This window comes from Mauremys mutica, chromosome 19 (genome assembly GCF_020497125.1).
Source record: "Mauremys mutica isolate MM-2020 ecotype Southern chromosome 19, ASM2049712v1, whole genome shotgun sequence".
NCBI lineage: Eukaryota > Metazoa > Chordata > Testudines > Geoemydidae > Mauremys > Mauremys mutica.
In genome coordinates this window covers 20,058,656-20,084,198 of record NC_059090.1, presented here as the reverse complement: position 1 = coordinate 20,084,198, position 25,543 = coordinate 20,058,656, and the positions used below count along the sequence as shown (strand labels likewise).

Below are 25,543 nucleotides of genomic sequence, written 5' to 3'. Positions count from 1 at the left end.
TTTTATGGAGGGCTATATAAAGGGAAAGGGGCAATATGTCTGGAGAACAAAATTTACAGGATGTGTAGAGCTGAACAAAATTTTTTTTTTTTTAGTGTGGCCATTTTTGGTTCAGCTTAACCCAAAATAGACTTTTTTTGGGGGGGAGGGGGGTTACTTGATGAAATAAACCGAGAAATTCATTTCAGGTTGAAGTAAACATTTTGTTCAACCCAAATTAACTATATTGTTCTGGGTTGAACAAAACATCTCATTCAGCCCCCAAGGATATTTTTCTTTGGTTTTGTATATGCTTTGCTTTTTTGTTTTTAATCTAGCTAAATGTCAAAACAAAACATTTCGAAAAGTCAAAACATGTCGTCATTTAAAAAATGTTGAAACGTGACTTAGGCCACGTTTACACTTACCTGCTGGGTCGACGCGGCGAGTTCGACTGCTCGTAGTTCGAACTATCGCGTCTGATCTAGACGCGATAGTTCGAACCCCGGAAGCGCTAGTTCGAACTCTGGTACTCCACCGCGGCAGGAGGAGTTGCCGGAGTCGACCTTGGAGCCGCGGAGTTCGCTTCCTCGGCGTCTGGACGGGTAAGTAAGTCGAACTAGGGTAGTTCGAATTCAGCTACATTATTCACGTAGCTGAATTCGCGTACCCTTGTTCGACCCCCGACCTTAGTGTAGACCAGGGCTAAGGAAAAAAAAAAATTTTTTTAAAGAAAAAGCTGAAACTACTCACAAATTTGCATCTAATTCCGTGAATAATCTCATTCCTCTGGAAACTGCTTCTTTTTGGTGAGTAAACTAAACTCTTTGTCCAAAAAAGTTCACACTGCTCTAATAACATGCCCTTGAAAAAAGTGCCCCCTTCTCTTTAGAGCACTTCCTTTGAAATAATAAGAGTGAATCTAGAGGGGGGTTTTTAACCACTGTTTCAAGACTTCTGTTTTTTGGTATGGCAAATCCATGATTTTTTTTTTTTCAGCTCCTTATTATGCTAAAAAAAAAAAAAAAAAAAAGCCAAAGGACACTTAGCACTATTTTCCACTTGATGGCGCTTTTCTAGTTTCATGTTGCATTTGTTGAAAAACACTAAGGATACTTCAGCTTTAAAGGGAAGAGAGCTCTTTTAGTTCCCTGTCCTCTCAAATGAGCTAAAGAAGTGCTACTTTGTATTTTTTTTAAACTTGGTATCTTCATACTTCAGTGAAATGCTGAATACTGTACTTATGACTCTTGGATGTTGCTCTAGGATTTGTTAGTTTCCTACAGACTTCTATAATTTCATTCTTGTATGCTGGAAATGGAAATAAATTTTAAACCAATTAAAAACTTGAAGCCAAACAGCACTTTAGGATAGATAGTGAAGGTGGAAGGAAAACCTTTATTTCAAATCTGGTTTTGTTTTGTTTTTTTTCCCCTCGGTGGGCTCCTATAACAGGTGGACACCAGATGGACTCGCTGAGAATTTTTGTGTATTTGCTGGCAGGAAAATGTATCTATCCGCAAGAGAAGTTACATCTAGCAGGGGCGTCCAGGATAGAAGAATTCTGTGGAGTTGTTAGCTTCCCTCCACCACTGCATGAATTCTGATCCGAGAGCAAGGTCCATATATTTTCTTAATAAACCTGGACCTGAAACCCTGAAAAATGATTACCCTCAGCCTAGAGGAAAGACAGGCTTGCAGCTAAAATTTGACTCAGGATCTAGTTTTTAGATCCTGTGCTCTGTATTGGGGCATCTGTATCTAGCTGGACTATAAGTGCATGATTGATGTTGCTTTTGCAGAAATAACATGTACACATGGTGACTGAGAAATTACAGATTTTGACCTATAGACTTCTGCATACAATGACCCTGATATTAGTGTATGGTCCTTGCCACATACTTAGTTGTCATAGTACTCGTATAATATTTCTGCACTGCTGCTTAAGACGTTATGATCACAGTTTAGTTTTATTTTATTGAAGATCACATTAGGAGTTGCAAGTGCTCAGCACCTTTCAAATTCAGGCCCTTCAACTGTGTATAGGTTAAAATTACTTGCCCATTTATTTGCATCTAGTTTTCTAATCTAAGACCTGTCCATTTGTCTGGGGTGTAAAGAGTATCCAGAGGGTCTATGCCTTCATGATTTCTAAAATGTGGTTGAGATCATAACACTCCTATTTTTCCAAACATTGTGTAACATGGTATGTGGTCTGACAGCCCAGCTTTCTTCTTCTTTCATAAAATCAAATATCCTGTCTTTTGTATCAGCTGTTTTTATTCACCAGTTTCCTTAAAAGAATTTCCACAAATTATTAAAACATGATCTTCATTTCTTACGAAGGAAGCTGACAGTCCTTAATTAAGTTTTGCTTATCCTGTGAACATTTTTCCCATTTGATCTTATGAAATGTTTTTCCCCTAGACTTTTTCTCACAACTGAAATTAAAGGAAGTCTTCTGTAATATCCTACTGTCTGTGTCCCTGCATTTTTTCCTTTTAAAATATGACCTAGGCCCGATGTTCCACTGTTGAGTAGGACTATGCACGTTTTCTTTGCAAGAACCTGAATACACACAAATATTTTTCACAGCAACAGTAGGGGAGAGAGGGAAGTTGCCTCTGGATGGCAGTAATTTATAGGGCCAACATAGGGCTTGTAGTGATTTGGCTCCATCAGTGGCTCCCATAAGCCTATCAAAAAAGATCACACACAAACAACCACCCCCACATGCACTAATATTAGACTGCCTCTTACTAGTCTGGGATGCTTCCTAAATTGAGTGAACTTGTAAAAATGGCTGAAAACTGCTTTTTCAACACCTGAAATGTATAGGAGTGCATACAGTTTGGTTCGGTGCCCGATCAATTTTAAAGGCTTCCAAATTTCAAAGAGGCAGCACTTTTCCTTTTTAAGTTAAGATGCCTCTTAGGATCCACTTTAGGCTTAGGTTTTGGAGAAAGTTGGTACTCTTCTGAGTTGGCTAAATTTTCTTGGTTTCACTCTGTCACCGTCATATTTTACTTAAAAGCTGGTCTGTGTATGAATTTCCTGTTTTTAAATTATATTTAATGTGTGCCATCAATATCACTAAATTATTTTTAGTCATACCTAACCCTATTAGAATTATTTCAGATAATAAAATAGAGTATGATTAGGAGAAGTGGGGTGGTGATAAAGGAAAGCTTAGGCTGAATATCAGGAAAAGTTCTGCCTATGGCAGACTGATCTGATAGTTCCACAAGGAAGTATTGTAAGCCCCTTTACTTGAAACATGTAAACCAGACTGGATAACTTGCTAGTAAATGTGTGCTAAGGAACCATCCTGCATTGGCAGGGACGTCGACTGGATGACATAAGGGAGATTTTTCATCTATTATATCTACAATTCTATGATGCGGGGAAGGTGAAGAAGGGAGATATTTTCACAAGCTAGCCAGCTCTGCATTCATGGACAACAAAGTAAACAGCACAGGAAAGTCAGCAAGGTAAAAGTCTCCTTGAGGTCTTCTTTATTTCCAGTTATCAAAGGCCAAACAAAAGGGACTTGCATGAAAACCTCCCAGTTTTCCTGGTCACTAGGTGCTTTTGGTTCATTAATTGTCTATTCACAACAAAGTCTTCTGCATGTGCTTAACTTTACACTTTATAATGGGACTACTCAGTGTGTAAAGTTCATCGCACTGATAAATCTTTCCAGGATTGGGGGCCCTCATTTGTTCTACACATTAAGGTAATAGCCTTGATCTGCATCCAAATATGTTACCTACAGCTGGCATCCACAAGCAGTATGGGCAGACACCTGCAGCAGCTCTATTGTTGGGGAGCCTGTATCTAGTTAGTCACAATGTAAGGATCTGAACAAGCCATCTCAGCTACTCAGGCATATTAAGGGTGTCTATGGATAAATAAGATTACAGCAAAACTCAGCTGCAAATATCCCTGTTGTTTATCTGCATGGCTCTGTCCCTTTGGATGCTTCCTTGTCTCAATTAAATACGTAATTAGGCAGGGTTCCCCCCACCTCATTGATTATTGTATAATTGTCATTAAATTAATGTGTAATAAAATTAGACCATGTAACTATCTTCTTTCTTACCACTGTCCTTTTCGGACTCAGCACACTTACTATATGGTTAGTTACCTCTTCCCAACACAGTTTAACACTCAGCGGTTGGTTCAACCTTCTGATAAGCTCTGTCCTGTGTGTCCGTGTGGTTTCATCCAGAATAACTCCAACAGTTTCAAGAGGTTGGGTAGTAGATTTTTTGTAACACTCCATCAGCATCTTGGCTTTGCAACCTTTCAATTTAGTCTCGTGTACACAGGAGTCCACGTAATTATGTGGTTAAAAAAAAAAAAGTTGTGAAAAATGTTTACTTCTCTGCTGTAGTGAAGTGTTTGCTTTTGTAACTTCAAAAGCACTGAAATCCCCATAATTTTGTTTTAAATCCCATCCTCCATGCCCCAGTGCCCCATCAGTGGTAGCAACCGACTTGGTCTTTGAGGGAGATTGGGGCAGTAACAGTTGGCTTCCTTAAGGCATTGATCAACATACAGTCCTCAGTCTAATGGCTGTAGCACTGGGAGTCAAAAGAAGGAAGAACTGGGTTGAAGAAGGGGGTGAAACAAATAGTTTTATTTCTTTTTTGTTGTTTTTTTTAAATGCTTTTTTTTAACTGTCCCCAGATACATGGTACAGACTGTCATTCTGGATTAAATACTCTGTTCTACACACAGACTTGATTTTTTTCCCATTTATTGTTGCTATCATTGGCTTTACCAAACCCTCCAGTTTAATGTGGTACTTTTTTTTTTCTAATCTGTAAATGTACTGGCGTTTGCTGGTTCCTCTCAATGTCTTACACTTGTGTTAAAAAGATAACAGTATTCCTATTTTTTTTTTTCTATCTGGAGTTCATCTGGTTGATGGTCTATATAAATATAGCCCCATTTGAGCTCAAAGATCACAAAGCACTTTGCAAAATATATACTTACTGCACCATGGAAATGCAGTCATCAGTGGGGTTGAGGGTGGGAACCAACTAATTCAACAATGGTGTAGAGGGGAAAATGTCAGTTAAGAACACTGGCGTGAATCTCTGCACCTACAAGAGATGCCAAGGGATCTTTGCTATCCATGCAGAGAAGAGCAAATCTTCCCTCTACGCTGCCTGGTACCCAGTTAATCTACCTTCTAAGCAATGGGCTGAGTCCACGCTGCTGGAATTTAAACTTTCAGTCCCAGAGAGACTAGGTATTTCAATCCTGATGTTTAGCCCCTTGGGGCTAAGTTCCTATCTCCCCGTTGCTGCCAGACCCAATTCACTTCTCCAAGTCTTCATGAAACTCTCCCATGCCATCATGAGGATCTCATTGCCCCCACTTCTCATGAAGGCATCTTGTTCTATTGCAAGAGAATGTTACTACATTGCTACAGGTGTTGCCTTCCTCTGCCTCCTGTCAATGGTCTGAACTGTGTTCCTTCCCTTTGTGCTTTTTCCTAGCCTGGCCAGTGTCAGCCTGATGGAGAAGAGGGAATTATGGACAGAATAGACTCATGGTTGACTGCATGTTCCTGATGACCCTTGGACCGGCTCTGACTGACTAAGCCGTCCTCACCTCCTTCCGTTCATTCAACAAAGGCAAGGTTCATCTATTTGCTCAAGCATTAGCTTAAAAGTTAGTTTAAAAGTAGGAAAGGGCTGTTTTCCAAAGGACAAGAGGTGGGTAGCAAGTTGATTGGTTATTATTCCCGCCTGGTTGATCTATTGTTTTTATTCTGTGTAAAGGGACGCCGACTCTGAAGACTTGTATTTATTTGTTACATAATATATTGTTAAATATGAACCTCTCCTAATCTTTAGCTGCGTGTACAAAGCACTGCAAGTGAGAACAGACCTCTTAGAAATTCCCTTCAGCTCACAAATAAAACTCCAACCTGCTGCAGTCTTCTGGGAAACCCTCAGTGCATAGGTAAACCTACAGAGGCTGCTGCAGGAATAACAGAGTCAGGCTTTGTCAGACACTTGGAGGAAGTAGGCTACAGAACCCTGGGTGCAAAGCTCATCTATGTATCCAGCTCTTTGAGTGAAATGCTGAGGTGCTGAAGCCAACGGTAGTTAAGAATCAGGCTCTTTCTTTGAACTAGGTAATCTCAGAGCCCAATGTTGCTTCCATGGATACAAAAGCTCCTCCGGTGTAGAGTCAAGCCCTCAGTTCTGTAGGTCACAGTTTTTGAGCAGTGAGAGTTTGACACTAATATATTCTGTGTTTTAATTTATTTTTTTTCATGGAGGTAGATTTTTTTGTAATAGGAGCATTGTATAAACCAAAATAAATAGCAGCACGTACACTGGCGTCTATCCCTTTTTAATTTAGAGGCATTTCTATGATGCCTGTAATGTCGAGCTCTTCACAAATATTAGTGAATTTATCCTGACAACCCCTTTTCCCCTGTGAGGCAGGGAGGTGTTATCCCTATTTGACAGGTGTGGATTCTGAGGCACACAGAGGTTAAATGAATTGCACAGGGTCATGCAGCCAGGCTGGGGCAGAACTGAGACTACAGCCCAGCTGCCCTGACTCTGTCCTGTGCCTTAACCATAAAACCATCCTTATTCTATTAGGGTAGCCCTGGAAGCCCCCTCCAAGAGTGGGGACTTATTGTAATTGTTGCTGTACGTATATGTGAGACAGTCCCTGCTCTGAAGAGGTTACAGTCTAAATAGACAAGGTGAGAGAAAATAAGTATTTTATTATCCCAGGTTTACAGATGGGGAGCTGAGGCACAAAGAAATGAAGGCTGGGATTATCAAACGAACCGGCAGTCTAACTCCTTGAAGTGACATGCCCAGGGTCACACAGCCAGTCTTTAGCAAAGCTAGGACCAGAACCATGAATTCTGGACTCTCAGTGGGATGCCTAAACCACCCCTCCCGCTCTTCTGTTTAACCTAGCTACGGTAGAGCCTCTGAGGTACAAACACCCCAGGGATGGAGTTTGTTCGTCGCTCTGAACAAAACGTTATGGTTCTTTCAAACATTTACAACTGAACATTGACTTAATACAGCTTTGAAACTTTACTATGTAGAAGAAAAATGCTGCTTTCCCTTTATTTTATTTTTTTTAGTAGTTTGACACTATTGTACCGTATTTTCTTTTGCTCTGCTTCTGCCTGATTGTGTCCTTCCAGTTCCAAATGAGGCATGTGGTTGACTGCTCAGCTCATACCTCTGAGGTTCTACTGTACCTTATTACTAAGATGACCAGATGTCTTAATTTTATAGGGACAGTGCAGATTTTGGGATCTTTTTCTTATATTGGCTCCTATTAGCCCTCCTCCATCCCGATTTTTTTCACATTTGCTGTCTGGTCACCCTACTTACTACTGATTATACTTTATTATCTGCATTGTGGTAGCACAGAGGCACGCCACGCATGCACCAGGACCCCGCTGTGTCACGTGAGGCATTGTACAAATGCTACACAAAAAGTCTCTGCTCCCAAAGATTTAATGGATTTGTCTCGTCTGCTTTGCCTTCCCTCCATTTTTTTATCTTCTTAGAGTGCTGACTGGGGCTCTCATGCAGGAGTGCCTTACACATTCATAGATACACACCCCAATAAACTAGAAAGCAGAGCAAAGGCGACTGTGTCGCTTATCCTCCCTTTGTGGCAGAGACCCTCACTTTCTTCTAGGTGTGTACAACACCCTGGTAGGGGGACCGGACCGCAAGTGTGAAAAATCGGGACAGGCAGTGGGGCGTAATAGGCGCCTATATAAGAAAAAGACCCAAAATCGGAACTGTCCCTATAAAATCGAGACATCTGGTCCCCCTACAGGTGTGTGTGTGGGGGGTGTCGGTTTATGACAGGGGCATTTCTCCCCCTCCCTGCGTGGTGCGCACCGAGTCCGCCTCTCTCCCCCCTCGGGCAGCAGCAGCAGCGCTGAGGCCGCAGACACTCAGCGCAGGGCAGGCGGTGGGGGGGCGGGATGCTGCTGCTGCTGCTGCCGCCGGCGCCGGCTGCTGAATATGCAATAGGCGGGGGAGAGGCCGGGCCGGGCGAAGGGGCGGGAGGCGGGGCCGGATTCATCCTCCTCGGGCCGGCGGGCGGCTGGGCGGCCGGGGCCATGGAGCGCTGGACGGGCCGGGTGGCGCTGGTGACCGGCGCCTCGGTGGGCATCGGGGCGGCGGTGGCGCGGGCGCTGGTGCAGCGCGGCATGAAAGTGGTGGGCTGCGCCCGGAGCGTGGACAAGATAGAGGTAGGGGGAGCGGGGCGGGGGGAGGGGTCTCCGTGCCCCCCCCGGGTTTTGGGGGGAAATCCCATGGTACCGGGGGGGGGACCCACATCCCCGCCCCCGCTGGGCGCAGCCTGCCCGCCCCCCCCCTTTATTGTTAGCGCTCCCGGTGCGGGCTGCGCACAATGCCGGATACCCCCCCGCCCCCACGTGCGGGAGCCGAGCTGCCTGGGGAGGGGGCAGCTGGACGGGTCTCTCTCAGCAGCTGTGAAGGGGGGGAAAATCCCTTCCAAGGGGGCAGCCCGGAGACCCCCCCCGAGGGGGGGGGGAAGGGGGGTGAGAGATCTGGGGACTCTGCAAACATCCCCTGTGCCCATTATCCTTCCAGTGCATTGGCGGGGGAAGGGGTTGGGAGGCCCCCAGTTAAACTCTTACTATTTCCCCCATCTGAAATTTGCTAGACCTCTTCCCTTCCCACCTCTCAGGTCACTGGTTAAAGTTGCAGATCCCCTGCGCTGGTTGATCCTTTCCCCAAGCCTTACGCGCTCTCGATTGAGCTGTCAGATTAAAATTTGAAGCCAAGATTTTTTCCAAAGTGACTGGTCATTCTGGTTGGCTCCATTTTGGGGGGGCCTCATCTGAGGTGCCGTTAAAGGGACCTGATTTTCAGAAGGTGGGTTCTTAGCACTTCTTGAGCTTCTGGTCCTTTTGAAGGTTTTGGGCACCCAAAACCACTAGCCATTTTTGAAAATCGTGGCCCATATTTTTTGCAAAGTGTCTCCTGTGTGTATTAGAAATAATGTTTTTAGCTTAAATTTTAAAACCGGACTGAGTTCTCATCATTTTTGCTGTTTGTTTTACTTTCCACACTTTTGACTTTGGAAAATAGTCCTGTCAATCTCACTTCTGTTTATGAGCCCAGTTTGTAGTCAGTTTTACTCTTAGGTTCTAGCACAATGCTGCAGTGTGTGGGTTGCAGACATTTCAGGGAAATGGGTATTAAAACCATTTACAAAAACTGTTGCCATTGAAATTAAATTGTAAAAATTCCTGGAAATATTTCTATTGCCGCTAGGGTCTCTAAAGATGGGTTTTTACAAAACCTAAATTTAGGACCAAGTTTGACCTGAGTGTCCCTCTAGTTAAATAAGACTAATAAAAGACTTTGACCTCAGTAGATGAAAATATGTATAGAAGTGCAAAGTATTACATTATGCAGCTGACAGCCAGGAGGGTTGGATAGTAAAGGGTGTGTTGGCTGAGGAGGCCCATGGGGGGAAAAAGGGTCAGAAAGTGTTTTGAGGGAGATTGTGGAGAGTAGTTGGGTAAGGGAGCATTTTGCTTTACAAGGACTTGGCTCCATTGCAGAATTGTATAGTGTTTGAAAATGATTGTGAACAAATGAGTTAGCTGACACGATTCTGACCACATCTAAGTGGACAAATTGTATTCAGAATCAGCGAAGTGTGATTCATGATCAGTCAGTTGATATGAAGCTAAAAACCATTTGTCCTGGTCTAGACAGAGGACTCGGATGTGGTCAGAAGCATCATGTCAACTAATTCAACTGTTGAAAATTATGTTCCAGCACAATACAATTTTGAAATGTAGAAAATCCATAAGGGATAATAGAGGGATGGTGGTGAGATTAGATTGTAATATTAGTTTGGTGAATAACGGTGAACATATCTTGTAACAAGATGTCCTTAACAACTAAGTGACCTCATGACTATATTTCTGTAAAAACCTCCATGTGCTTATCCTCCTCTTTTCCTCATCTGTTATGGCTTTCACTTGTTGCATCATGGCTACTAATATAATCTAAACTCTTTGGGGCAGGAATTGCACCTTGCTCTGTTAGAAAGGTTTCTGGTACATTTTGGATGTTACCCATGTTAAAATACTAAATACCATAGTATAAATACTTATAAGTGTGTAAAATTCATAAAATGTAGCTGAAGAATGGTTTAATATTCTGCATAACTGTTCACATCAATTTGAAACCTGGTGTTTATGAATGTGTATTATTTCCGGAAAGGGCTGTGAATGAAGTTCACTAAAGATATCCAAGTCACCTGTGATTGTAAGGGTGAAATACATTCACATATATGCTATTTTTTTTTTGTAAGACAACATGTCTCATATCTTGTGGCTGCTGTTATAATGGTCAAAGGCACATTTAATTGACTCACCTAACAATAAATGTAAAATATATTATCTCCTTTGCCGGCTTGATTACACTTTGTACAGTAATTCAATTTTATTATCTTTTAGGCCTCAACTCATCAAAACTGTTAAACACACGTTTAAGTTCAGTTTTGAATTCACTGGGTCTTATGTGTATGCTTAAATGCTTGGATGAACTGGGGCTTCAGTGCGTAAGTTGGGAAGACAGTTGTGGAGTCGAGTTATACCACTAGCCAACTATAATTTTATTCCTCTCAGAAATCACTGGCTAGAAGTTACTTATTATATTTTTATTAGGTTACATCTAAAAAAACCACACGTGTCTGTGTGTGTGTATTCATTCTATTTTGATAGTTACATTTGTTGCCTAGCGCTTTAGGTTTTAACCCTTTGAGGGGAAGTAGCTTGTTAATTTAGTTGGGAAGTAAAATGTAGGTTTCGCTAGAGAGTAAGGCATGTTGTTTTTTTCTTTTTATTATGGAAAGATTCCCAAAAGTTTGATTTATCCTTTCTCCAGACAGATCTTTCTGTGCAATATTTGCTCTACTGAGCGAGTTAAAAGCTAAGCAGTAGCATGTTTTATGTAAATATTGACAGCTTCTAATGATCTTCAGCAATGTATTTGGAAATTTGAAGTACTAAAAACGCTGACTTTATTGTTATGCCGCTACAGAGAGAGGGGGAAAAAATACTTCCCAACAAGCCTGAATTGGGAGTCTAGAGCCTGGGGGATGGGGTGGCAAGACTCTGGAGACAGAAATACACATATATAAAATATGGTGAAGCTTTGGGAGACAGGCTGTGGTAATAGAGAAGAATACCCAAGATGTCTAGGGAATGTTTCTTGGCTTTATTACCAATAGGGCTGCTGCAGATACATGTTTAATAGTCTCTGTTTGCCTTGCATAGTCTAGCCATGGAAATGAATTTCAACTTTTTCTTTCATCAGCTCTTCCCCTGAGATTCCTGCCCTGTTTCTAATCAGATTTTTCACAAAGCTCTTTGTTCAAAGAGAAGAATTGGAGGTTGTACCATTACGTTTTAAACATAACTCAACCAAAACCCACCTTTATTTACCATGTACTGCCTGTATTTAAGATATAATTTTGTTGTTTTTTAGCTTCTGTGTTGTAGGAAAGTATTATTTTAAAATTGTCTGGAAAACAGAATTGGTTTATGTTCTGAGCTGACCGGAGGTTACACAGCATTTTAAGGCACTTATTGCTTATGTGTGGTTTAATAAATTTTATCTAGGCCTTGTAAATCCATCTGAACAATGGAGAAATGCTGGTATTGACATAACTGAGGTTAAAATAGCTTTTAATTTTAAACACAGTTTTGTCCTTACAGCAAACTTTCCCAGAACTAAACCAAATTAGCTGTGTTATAGATGTGATTTGTTTGTTTGTTTGTTTTGTTTTGTTTTTGTTTTAATGCCAGTGTAGGAAATTTTTTGGGCAAGCCTAAGATATATGAAACAAGTTATTTGGGACCATGTTCATATATATTTTGGGGACACCAAAAGTCCAAAATGGTTTGGCCTAAATACTCCAAATTTGTTTTAATCTGTTGGTGTTGGCAGGGACTGGTACGTTGGAGTAGTTTTGTGGATGGAATTGTACAGTTATTTGAAGCAGTTTTTGCGTAGCTTAACAACTCTGTGGAGTTTATAAATGCTGGATGGCCACCATATGGGGAAAGGCAGAGGGAAACCACATAGGGGAGAGAGGAGTGGGCTGGCATCAGGGGAACAGAACAGAGAGAGCCTCATGGGTTGAGATAGAAGAGTTACACCTAAGCAGCCAGGAAGCAAAAACAATGTCATGTGACTCATCTAGCCAATCAAAATTAACTAATATACAGTATTTTGAGCTTAAAATATTAGATAACTACAATAACCTTCTTCTAAGCAAGCTGTGATAGTTGCATTTGCCAAATAATAGGAGGTAAGAAGCTTATGCCCAGATAAATTTGTTAGTCTGTAAGATTCCACAAGGACTCCTCGTTTTTTTTTGCTGATACAGACTAACACGGCTACCACTGAAATCTGAATAACGAATGAATCTGAAAAATGTATAAGCTGGTTGTGAATGATTTGCAACTAGAGAATAGTCATAAGGGTAGATCCTCAGCTGTAAAGATCAGCATCAGTCCAGTGAAAGCAATGGAGCTAAGCTGATTTACCAACGAGAATCAGGCCTTCGATTCATTAAATAAATTGTTCCCTATGAGTTATTAATTTTGCTTTAGTTTAAAACCAAAGCCAAGTACGCCAGTCTTGACTCCACAGGTAAACCCCACAAAGGAGGTGAATTTGATTTGTCGGTAGTCATAGGCTACAAACTTCTTAAAATCTTCTTCAGATCCTACTTCATTTAAAAGTCCTCCATCTAATATCTCCATCTTACATGCAAAGGGTAAAATCCTGACTCCATTTAAGTCAATGGAAGTTTTGCTACTGACTTTCAGGGGCCAAGGTCTTGTCCAGAGTCTGAGCCAAAACCTATTGAAGTCAGTGGGAAGATTCTTATTGACTTCAGAAAGCATGGGACCAATCTCTGTGAGCACAGGGCTGAGGGGGCAGAATTAAGGTAATTGGAGTGGCCTCAAATCAGTATTGCCAGCCCCAAGCATTCAAAACTCACAAGTCCGGCTCCAAAATCCAAAACATTTTTGGGGGGCTGCTCTTTATTTGTCTTCTGGTTTTTCAGCCATTAGTGTGTTTGTGGGTAACATGTTCAAACTTTTCTCCACAACCATGAGAACCAGGAGCTTACTTGAAAAAAAAAAAAAAAAGCAAAAGCTGTGTCTCATGTAATCACGTGACTCCAGTGGTTGGGGCTTTAAGAAGAACACCTCATCTCAATAGAAGTGTGTGTGTGTACCAACACTGCATTTCCATACATTCTAATATTTTGAGGGTCAGGGAGGTGTTGTGTTTTATTTTTAAAGATATGAGCTTAAAGGTCACCTATATTGGACAAAACATCTTTATGAGATGTAACAAAGGCCTGAAAGGTGTCGTCCCTCTCCCCGCCCCCCCGTTTGTGTGTACATTAGAAATTCAGGTTTTGTCTAACCAGGTACTTCATGAAAATGACTGGGATGATGAGATCACTGTAGACAGAGAGCTGAGCAATTTGTCATGGGGAAACTGGTTTATTGTCAGATTATTTAAGACTCTATTGTCTTTTGGCTATTTAATGTTTCCTTTTTCTATGTAATATCTTGTAAATGATGCCATTGTATGCATTTTCCTTTAAAAAAGAAGCAGAACTTGTCAATAAGATTGATCTATGGAGAGTCAGGTTAGTCTGTTATGATAACGAAGCGCTACAATCTGAAGTTCGATAACATTATACATATTCAAGAGTAATGTTTGTCATCATCTGTCGTCCGTTGTTTACCCCAAATAGTTTACCCCAAGTTTTTTATAAGGTCAGAACTCCTGGGTTCTGTTCCCATCTCTGATTTTCTGTGCCTCGGTTTATTGATCTGTAAACGGGAAATGCTCTTGCTTACTTAACTCACCAAGTGTGTTAGGAGGCTTAATTATTTAGGGCTTGATCGAAAAGCCCATTGAAATCAGTGGGAGTTTTACCATTTATTTCAAAAGGCTTTGGATCAGGCCCTTAATATTTGTAATGGTTACGTTTGTGGTGGTTAAGTGAAAGGACTTATACAGATGAGAATTATTATTGGCATTCCATGGGAGGCTTTGGTAAAGTGGCCTTTTATCTTGCTATTTCCTTTTCATTTCATCTTCATTATCATATCTTTAGAATGGCATTCTGTCTGCACGGTTCCTAATACGCCTTTGCACTTTTAGGTGTCCGTAAGCACTGGCATATGGTAACACTTACATGTGAACCTTTTTGAAAAGTTGCAGATAATATCCTGCAAATGGGTTGTGCGGTTTCCTTGGAGCTAGAGATTTATATAGTTAGTTAATCTAGTTGGGCTGGTCTATGTGAAACTGAACTCCTCGCTCCACCCAGCTACGTTATCCATCCATTCACAAAGGGAAGTTCTGCCCTGCTTGTGTGAAACACAATATTAATGAATGTTCACTCTAAAATTTGAATCACAGACAATCACCTTTCACAAGATTTACTATCCAGGGAAGCAACATAAACACCATTGCAATGTGTATACTGACTTGCATTTAAATTGGCGTTTTGCCTCTGCTGGGCGTCTCTGGTAGTACTGGTTAATTTACTGAGTTATGTAGCTGAAGTTGGTGATTGCACAAAACTTTTAAAGGAGAGACTTTCCAAAGCATCTAAAAGATTTAGGGCAGGAAAGTCAATGAGCCTTGTGCTCTCTAAATCTCAGAAGTGCTTTTGAAAATCTCAGCTTAATGGTCTTTGTTACTCAAACTTTTCTGGCAAAAGTACATTATGTATAACATGGACCTCAGAAACACTCTTCTAAAATCTTTGCTTTTTATTAAAACCAGCACAAAATGCACATTTTATATTGGTAATTTATTTGTACATAGATTGTGTTGCAGATACCCAAGTGTCCCAGATAAGACCAGGTTCCATATTCTAATTCTGTTTAGATTCTTTTATATCACCGTAGTATCTGAGCGTCTTCCAGTTGTGCATGAAGTAATGCACTAACATCTGTCTTGTGTGGGCCATTCTTTCTCTCATCCTGTCCCCAGGGGAGAATTGGGTGTACAGTGTAGTGATTTGTTTTGCTAGGGTGTTGGTTGGTTGGTGGTCATAGTTAAACGTCCGCATTGCTCTGTGTTTGTGTTAGAGGAGATGAGGTTAAAGAAGTGCAGCTTGCACTTGGAACAGAAGGGTGTGAGGTTTCTGGTGGTCCTTAGCTCCCAGGGAAGCTCATCCTGCAGTCTCAGACTGGCCCCCAAGAAAGCTGTCTCCTGCACTGACAAGCTTTGACCTTATGTTGTAGAAAGTTCCATTTTGGAATGGAGTTTCAGTCGGCTATCCCTGACTGCTGCTCTTCTGAGGCTGGTTTCCTGTAGGCATCACAGGGGCAGTGGGTCTTGAGTAAGGATATGAAAGATGAGTGGACCTATGGATTAGTTCAGGGAGAGCATTTCATGTGTCAAGGGCAGTGTGGAAAAATGCCTGGGGATGTTTGGGAGAGAAGCAGGCAAATAAGAGAAGAGAGAAGCTGGGATGATTTAGTTGGTGTTGGTCCAGCTTTCAGCAGGGATTGGACTAGATGACCTCCTGAGGTCTCTTTCAACCCTAATCTTCTATGATTCTAAATGAAGCGTTCACGGCTGGGATCAGTGGGAGCGATGCGATGAAAGGCAGGAGCAGATAAGGAAGGGAATTAAAGGGGAAGAGAAGAAACCTGTATTTGATGCAGTGGGAAATGGGAAGGCAGTGGAGGGGTCAAAAGGAGCCAGGGGTGACATGGACTATTTGAATGGATTGGAGAGAGGCAGTGTGGGTGCTGAAGAAGCAAGAATGAGGGAGCAGGCAAGATGTGTTACAGTCTGTGTCTCACAGATGTGTTAAAATCTAATACATTGATGTATAAACCAGCGTAACTCGTGTATATAGAAAATAAATCCAAGCCATCTTTAACCGGGGCAGCGTAACTGGTACTGTTTTAAAAACAAAACAGAATAATCATATTCATAATCTCTAATCCTTCTAAGGTAAACTGGCTGGAACCACTGTGTATAGATGTTTTATAACCTACTGCAAATTGGTAACTGGGAAAATATGTAGTCTTGTGGGGGAATTTATCTAGGGCAATAAATACTATGTCAAGATTTCTTAATCTCTCGGAAAATCAGATAAGAGCTAAAGGCAAGATTACCAAGGAGTTGCAGAATTTTGGTTTGGGTTTTAAGTGGTGGTGGGAGTGATACACTCTTTATTTGACTTTGAAATAAATGTAAAATGTTAGAACTGGTCAAATATGTGAAAAATGAAAATTTTTGGATCAGTTCTATGAATTATTATTTAGTAAGAGTATCATTTGGTTTCAGTAAGTACAATACTTACTGTGTGGTTTGATTTGGATCGACAGTTATTTTATCTGTGTGGCACAATAAAGAGCTAACTTAGTCATTTGGATTTATCCTATATAATAATGTCCAGTAGTGATGGTCTAAAACAGGGGTAGGCATCCTATGGCACAGGTGCCGAAGGCGGCACGTGAGCTGATTTTCAGTGGCACTCACACTGCCCAGGTCCTGGCCACTGGTCCAGGGGGCTCTGCATTTTAATTTAATTTTAAATGAAGTTTCTTAAACATTTTAAAAACATTTACTTTACATACAACAATAGTTTAGTTATATATCATAGACTTATAGAAAGAGACCTTCTAAAAACGTTAAAATGTATTACTGGCACACGAAACCTTAAATCAGAGTGAATAACTGAAGACTCGGCACACCACTTCTGAAAGGTTGCCGACCCCAAGTACATGCCCAATTCAGCAACAGTGAACATAAAAGTTCGTTACTCCATTAAAACAGTTTCTCACCAGCGAAAGTCTTTAAATCTTACCCAATGCACTATGCCTGCGAGTAAGGATTACTTGTGTCAGTGGTACAATTGTGGTCTTCTTCTATAATTCAGGTTTGGAGGAATCAGATAACCCTGCAGGAATCAGATAACCCTGCTTTTTCTGTGCAAGTCTGATAAATTAATTTGTCTAAAGACTTGTTTTTAAGTGGAATCCTTGAGGCATTGAAGCAGTAATACAGTTCTTGGTGTGTACGGTAACCCAATATTTCCTGGTTTTCCAAGGTTTAAGTGCAGGTGTACTCAATGTTGTTGAAGGGTACCAGCACTGCTAGTCAACCTTGATTCCTCAATAATGAAGTTTTTTTGGCAATGAATGTATTAAAGTCAAGCATGTACTTAAGTGTTTTGCTGAATTGGCCCAGAGCATTTAGTACTTTGCATTAAGCGAATCACTTGGGTGGTTTCTCTTATCCTCTCTGTGGGAGAAGAATTGTGTGTACAAGCAGTGTTTTGTTGTGGTTGTTGGACTCTGACCTGCAAGGCTTTTTCCATTTTGAATTTCTGACTTCAGTTTCATAAAACCATTTTGTAGTCTGAAACCTGTATTTTTGTAGCATTTTTCTTTGGGTGTTGAGAAAGGCACCATGACAAATTTGAGAGTGTTGGAACTGAGAAGACTTAGTAACACAGCTGAATATTAAAAACTCATATGTTTCTAAAGTAGCAAGAAAATTCAAGCAATATTTGAGATCTGTTCATGTCATTGAGAATAAAATATCTCATCTCCTGGCTGTACTGGCTGATACAACATCCTCTGCTCCTCTTACTTAAAAATGTAATGCATCAGTTACATTTTGCAACACTCTACACCTGAGATAAAATTTAGGAGTATTTATCGGTAAGTGTAGGGTCTATATGGCTTGGAGGCATAATAGACAGCTGAACATCCTGTCACTTGTAACACGTGCTTTTTTTTTTTTTTAATTAGAATGCAGGAACATATTAAATCTTTTTCTCCGTAAGAAGAGGCCTAGAGTAGAGATCAAGAGAACAAAGCTGCTCCTATGGGATATGAAAATGAATTCCATGTGTAAGAATGAAACCAGATAGCAAGTCACTCTGCTACTCCTTCTCTCTATCAGCCAGCAGAACATTCATCTGTGTAATTTTAAGGGTACATATTAGTGCTAATTTAACCTGTACAATTATAGGAAGGCTTTCAACGTTAAATCATGTATTATTAACACCGTGCGGTAGGTGGTAGAATGCTGCACAATAAGACTAATGGGCTAAGCATAGAGTCCCTCTGCCCAGAGAATTTACAGTCAAAATACAGCATCCTGTTCTCTTTGAGGTCCATTCAGACTGTACTGTATCCCCTTAGCTGGTGATTTTCTCTTTTCCCTACTGACCTTAGTCATCAATGTATGGGCTGTATATTTATGTGATAAAAGTGCTCAGTTGGGCTGGGAGAAATCCTTTCTCCTCAACCCCTAGGCTGTGGAACTATACCTAAAACTGCTATTTAAAACTCTGGGGCTGGATTTAACACCCCCTCTGTGGTCCTTAGGCACATCCCAACCAATCCAAATAGACAAGACAAAGGTTAGGAGAGAATACAGGCCCAGAGAGGTGAGGTGACTTGTCCATGAACAGTGTCAGGAATAGAATCCAGGCCTCTTGTGACCCGGTCCAGTGCCCTATCCACTGGACCACACTGCACAGCTCTGTAGTTTTCTATTTAAGCTGATAGGTTTGGAGTAAAGAGGTAGATTTTTTTTCATTTCTTTTTGTCTAAATGTAATAGACTTCAGAAGTGTATTCGCCTCACTCATGTTAATTCTATCCATGTTTTATTTATGTGCATTCTTCCTTTTAACGGTGAGATGCTGGTTGTTACCGAGGACATTGTGGTTCATGTTGCAGCATTAAGCTTGGGACACAACATTACAAGAATGAGACAGGGTTAAAGCGTTTCCTTGGCTCCCTGCCACTCCACCCCAAGAGGGGAACGTAAGAGAAGCATGTTGTCTCGTAGTCTGTGTGCTGCACGCACAACACAATCCAGACACAGCCGGGGGAGGCAGACGCAGAAGCACGTTACGCTGACGCCCTCGGGACACAGCTGCAGCGAAAAATGAGCAGACAGAGCATAGCTCTGACTGTAGCAAAAAGATGAATTCGGTGGGATCCTTGCTTAGACTTGATGCAGCTGCGCTAACCACTGCTCAGGGGGCTACCTAGTATTTCATTACATTTAGCGGCTGCTTAGGGGGATTGAAAACTGTTTCTAAACTAGCTGCTGGTCTGCACAGGGCTAAACTGCGTTCACGTCTGCTCTGCCAGGGTCAGGATCAATTGTGAAATGCTTTTTAAACACCTTTCTTTCTAGTTTATATAGGGATCATCCTCACATCCTAGCTGTATTCATTTGGGGCCAGACCCTCGGCTGGTGTCAGTTGGCTTAACCCATGGAACTGCATCAGTTTAGACAGGCTGAGGGTCTGCTCCCATTTCAGAAAAGTTGATAGTTCATTAGGCTGCTGGTTGCCCTATAGGAGGAAAAGTTTCAAGGGTGGTGAAATTTTTGGTGATTTTATCCTTCTCATTGCTCCTTACTTCCTCTGCCACTCGATGGCCATTTCCTTTTCTTTAAGATTTGCAAATACTTGTTCTTTATTTGCCAGCACTGATCGTGGTTGCAATGTACCTTGGAGATAGGTGGCAAGGAGTGAGCCTTCACTGTGTTCTAATACCGGTATGCACTATGGAATTGTGCTCACGGCTGCCAAGGAATCTAACTGTAGAAATATGACAGGTATCCAAAGGTAATTTCACTCTTTGTCTGTAGCTCTCAAAATGCTGTAGAAAAAAGTGTATCATTATCCCCATTTTATAGATGAGAAAACCAAGGCACAGATTGATAAAGTACCTTGCTTAAAGTCACATATCAGGTCAATGGTGGGGTGAGGGTAGCACCAAGGTCTCCTATCTCCCAGCCCATTACTCTTTCCACTGCTGCTGCTTTCTATGATTTGTGTTTCTCTTGGGAAATCATTTTTCCATCTTAAATTCCCTTTTGAGTCCTGCATTGAGGCAACTTTCTAGCTGAGGAGGCCTAGATGTGGCTTCCTCTGGAAACAGGTTGTGTGTGTGTGTGTGTGTGTGTCTCTCTCTCTCTCTCTCTCACTCACTCACACACCCACCTCGGAACATTTGAGCAGTGTGAGGTGCTTCCTTTCTTCTCCCTGTGGGAGAGTTTACTTCCTGCTCTTGGTTTTAACACACATCCTTCAACAGTCAGAGATCCATATACCTCTTCCCTTTGACAATTTGCATTACAATAGCCCGTGGCGGCTGTCACTTCTTTCATTAACCTACAGGCTTTTAAAAAATGTTGTGAATTCATTGCTTGTGAATGTTCCTGGATTGACAGCCCAGGAAACCAAGGTCTTCTATGTACAGAACATGCACATCTTCCCCACACAGCCCCACCTGTGTTCCTTACCCTGACTCAGGCGGCTCAGCCTCAGGATGAGAGGGAGCTCAGTTCTCTTTCAATCTGAGCCTCTCTGCTGAAAAATAACAAAATGGGAACTTTTTTCCTTTTCTTTCTCCACACGTCTGGCCATTGGACTACTTACACTGGCAGCAGTTTGAGGCAGGGACCCTCTTTTTTTTGTTTTGTGTTTGTACAAAGCCTACCACCATGAGGTCCTGGTCCACAACTGGGGCTCCTAGGTACTACTACAATAAAAATAGATGAGTGAGTTGGTATCTTCTTATTATTTATTATCACACAGGCCACCCAATGTCCACCAAATGCAATAACTTTCAACCGCTACTGATCTAGGTTGGATTAGGATCAGGGCCTGCAAGGTAAAAGGTTCAGGATCCCATTACCTCGTTCCCTTAGCCAGCCATTCCCCCCCTGTTCTTAATAAATAAGACAAAACAAAGGGGATTGTTGGGAGATCAGACACCATCAGGATATAACTGGTTTCACAGAGTGTGTTTTGATTTTTCCTCGGATTGCTTTTATAATGGACATTGTGTCCTACAAACCATCTTTTTTTTGGTAGGCTGTACACAGCGTGATACAATGTGGCTCCAATTACAAGCTTTAACAGGTTAATTTTAATGCATTTGTGACAGTTATTGATCAAAGGTAACATTTATAACCAGGGCCTACTTTGTCAAGGTTGCTCAAGAAACAGCCTTTGATAAGATGAGCTATTGACTGTAAATTCTGGCTGCCCAGCCTCTTAACAGATTAGTGCTTTCCTTTTCAAGCAAGCTGTACGGAGGAGGAGGAGGGAAGAGAAATGCTGGGTCTCAGTCTCAATCTTTAACCCCCCCCCCGATATATCCCACTTGTATATTTATTATTTTTAAGTATTAGTAGTACAGTAAGGCAAAGAGAGGGCCCCAGTGTGGCCTGCCGTGAAGTCCCTCCTGAAGAGTTTACATTCTAAACAGACAGACAAAAGGAGAAACACAGGCCCAGAGAGGAAATGATTTGTCCAAGATTATTGGCACAGCCAAGAATTCAAATTAGGTCTCTTGAGTGCCAGTCAAACGCCCTATTCATATACAGCTCATCGAGTAAATGCAAGCAACCTGCATAAGAGCTGTAGCCATATCAGGTGCTACAGTATTTCCCCTCTTGCAAGGAAAGCCCATTGGGTTGGGCTAATACCTGGATAAGAAACCTCCAAGGAAAAGCTAGGTTGTTTGCGATTCAGTAGCTAGCACTCTTTCCTCCTAGTCAGTACTGTACCAAGGTACTAGGATGTGTTGCACTGTTTTTGACATGTGACGTTCAGTCAGGATCTTGTGGCCATTAACAATCCAATGGCATTTTCCACAAGAACAGGAATGCTGGCCAAATTCCAGCTCATTACATTCTGTCTCCTTAATAAATTCCTCCTCCGGCTTCAGGTAAGCATGGCATGTTCAGGTAAATATGTCCTAAACAGTTGTGTAGATTTTAGGGTTGCCAGGCATCTGGTTTTTGACCTGAACACCTGCTCAAAAAGGGACCCTGGCGACTCTGGCACTGCTGACCGGGCTGTTAGAAGTCCGGTCGGCTGTGCTGGGGTGGCCAGGGACTGGGAGGCTCTGTGTGCTGCCCCGGCCCCCGGCACTGCCTCTGCAGCTCCCGTTGGCTGGGAATTGTGACCAGTGGGAGCTACGGGGGGTGGTGCTTGCAGGCGCGAAGGCAGTGCACACTGCGCAGAGTCACCTGGCTGCCCATGCGCCTAGAGGCCACTGGGACCTGATGGCTGCTTCCCCGGCGCCGCAGTAAGCACGGTCGGGACCCCGCACCATCCACACACCCCAACTCCCTGCCCCAGTCCAGAGTCCCCTCCCAAACCCCTCATCCCAGAGCCCATACCCCCAGCTGGAGCCCCGACCTCCCTCTTCACCCCGGCCCCACCCCCCAGCCAGAGCCCTCACCATCCCCGACCGCAATTCCCTCCCCCGCCCGGAGTGCCCTCTCACACCTCAAACCCCCATCCCTGTCCCCACCCCAGAACCCTCACACCCCTGCACCCTAACTCCCTACCCCAGCCCAGAGCCCCCTCCTGCACGCCAAACCCCTCTTCCTTGGCCCCACCCCAGAGCCCACACCCCTAGCCAGAGCCCTGATCTCCCCCTTCACCCCAAACCCCTCATCCCTGGCCCCACCCCAGCCCAGAGCCCAGCCCCCCACGCCCAGCCCCAGCTTGGTGAAAGTGAGAGAGGGTGGGGAAGAGTGAGCGACGGAGGGAGGGGGGATGGAGTGAGTGGGGGTGGGGCCTTGGAGAAGGGGCAGGGCAGGGGTGTTCAGTTTTGTGCGATTAGGAAGTCGGCAGCCCTAGTAGATTTGCTTGGTGCTTTTAAACAGATGAATGTATTTCAACCCTGAAATGACTGCGTGTCAGTGGTGGGTAAAGTGATTCCTACATTTAGCAGGGCATGGTTTAGCAGTGTGAGCATAGGACAGGGAGCTTGGGGGTTTAATCTAGGTTCCCCCCCCATGACTTGGTGTAAGAACTTGGTGTAAGAACAGTTTCTCCATCTAATAATCTAATTTAGCTAGGTTAAGTTTTTCAGTGATATTTCTCATTGTGATATCTAAGCACTGTGTGCTGGGAAGATTAATTAGTTTGTTTGCAAAATGATTTGAAGATGAAAAGTGCTATGGGAGTGCTGTTATTTCGTGATCATTTTCAAAGAGCTGTGGGGGCCTTCTGGATGAGAAGCACCCTCTAAATGTTAGACCAGACGTGTGGTGTGTCAGTGCCCAGTGTGTCAATTCCAGAATGAGAGGAGGACAATGTCTTGGATGTGATTCGACCAGACCTATAAATAACTGCCTTTCCCTTTGATCCTCCTTTTTTCACCTGTGGATGCGTCTTAGGGAAAGATTTAGAGGGGATGCATTTTCTGCCATGTAAATGCAAACCATGTGACCGCAGCATGACTTAAATTGTGAGTCCAGGTTAAGAGGTGCTCAAACGTCTCAAGTGCAAGGGAGGGTGACTTGGTTACTTTTTAAAGGCTTGCACTTACGTGTGTATTGCACAGTATGGAAACCGGGACATCCTGATCTTTCCATGGCATTACCTGTATCACTTCCATAAGGGGCAACAACAAAGAAGTGAATTGAAAAGTCAGCTTCCAGCACCTGAATCATAAACACAAGTACATTTATCCTTTGGAACAGGCAGCATAAATACAGAACATAAACTCATGCCTGGGTGGGATTTATTTTATAGCAGTGTCAACAGCTTCAGCAATTGTGGGGCTTTACGCTTAATTGGTTCATATTTATCAAATTATCCTTTCAGTGCTTTTGGGTCCAACCCGAACTGCACATCTGCTTCCCAGCATTTGATGCCTCTGGTTCGATGTGGGTTGTGTTCAAAATCTTTCAATCCTGAGCTTGAAGTTCCCAGAACTCTAGACCATTAAGACTTGAGTAGCCTTAATTTTCTGACTACTGTGATGTGCCACTAAATGCCAATCACGTTAAACCACAGTAATTGGTGCCAGAATTATAAAATATAAAGCAAGAGGAAAGCTTTAGGCCTATGTGTACTTTGTACAGTACAGTATTTTGGTCATTTAATTAAACGCTAAATTCTCAGTGTATGAACATGGGAGTAAATTAGGTTCCATGTAAATTGCAAAGATGACTCTTAAAGCTACCTTTCTACTCCAAACTTATTTCTTTCTGTCCAATCCAAAATCTTGGCCTGTCTCTCTGATCTCTTCTCTTGGCTATCTAGCCATCAGTTGAAGTTCAGCATGGCTAAAACAGAGCTCGTAGTCATTCTCCCCAATCCCTCCTCGCTACTTCCTTTCTTGATCACTGGGGACAACTTTAGTATCCTACTTGTCACTCAGGCCTGTAATCTGGGCGTCATCTTCGACTCTGTACTCCTTTCTAGGTCCTCACATCCAGGCTGTGTCTAAGGTCTTGTCTATGCAAACATTTAGATCAGAAGTTGGCAACCTTTCAGAAGTGCTGTGCTGAGTCTTCATTCATTCACTCTAATTTAAGGTTTCACTTGCCAGTAATACATTTTAATGTTTTTAGAAGGTCTCTTTCTTTAAATCTATAATATATAACTAAACGATTGTTGTATGTAAAGTAAATAAGGTTTTTGAAATGTTTAAGAAGCTTCATTTAAAATTAAATTAAAATGCAGAGCCCCCTGGACTAGTGGCCAGGACCCGGGCAGTGTGAGTGCCACTGAAAATCAGCTTGCGTGTCGACTTCGGCACGCATGCCATAGGTTGCCTACCCCTGGTTTAGATCATGGTAAGCTGGGATGTGATTCTACTCCACACTGGGCTGCTGTGGTCGAAGTGTCCTTGTGCACTCTACTGCCGCACGTTCACAGTTTGTGAGAATGCTTTGATCTAGTCCTTCAAACTGGACAAGATCAAAAGAACTGTTAACTTATGTCAGCAGTGTGCACCCAGGTAGTGAGGCAGGTTAGTGCGGAGTAGATTTACACCCCAGCTTACTGAAGTCTGCTTCATATAGATAAGCCCTAAATCTTGCTGATTATTTCTGCATAACATCTCTAACATATGACCTTTCCTTTCCAGCCGCACAGCTACAACTCTTGTCTAGGCGTTCATCATCTTGCCTCTCAATAACTGTGGCAGCCTTCTCTCTGGCCTTGTGAAGTGCAATCTTGTCCTGCTCATGTCCATTCAGAATGCTGCTGCAAAGGTGATTTTTCCAAACCCATCGCTTTTATCATGCTACCTGGCTCTCTGACTCACTTCACCGATTGTCCCTTCTCTATCTCAACAAACATAAGCTGCTTTTATCAGAGGGATAGCCGTGTTAGTCTGTATCCACAAAAACAACGAGGAGTCCAGTGGCACCTTAAAGACTAACAGATTTATCTGGGCATAAGCTTTCGTGGGTAAAAATCCCCACCACTTCTGATGCATGGAGACTTGTTTTCACCTTCAAGGTTTTACACAGCTTATTCCCACCATATCTGCCATCTATAGTTCACTATTAAAATGTCAACTCCTGCCTCCAACTGGCCCATGATGATAGCCCCAATGACCTGCTTGTTAAATTTTCAAACAAACTCCATCGTACATTCTCCCAGGCTGCCCCTCGCACTTGGGAGGAGCTCCCCTTATACATCTG

The 25,543-nt window shown here is 42.5% G+C and overlaps 1 protein-coding gene across 1 annotated transcript in view; it reads left to right on the top strand.

Moving 5' to 3' along the window:
• The first annotated feature begins 8,085 nt into the window (after window positions 1–8,085).
• DHRS11 (dehydrogenase/reductase 11) overlaps window positions 8,086–25,543 on the top strand; it is a 72,203-nt gene continuing 54,745 nt past the window's right edge. The window contains exon 1 of the mRNA XM_044993295.1: window positions 8,086–8,248. Within this exon, the coding sequence (XP_044849230.1) occupies window positions 8,117–8,248 (132 nt within the window). The 5' untranslated portion in view covers window positions 8,086–8,116. The remainder of the gene's footprint in view (window positions 8,249–25,543) is intronic.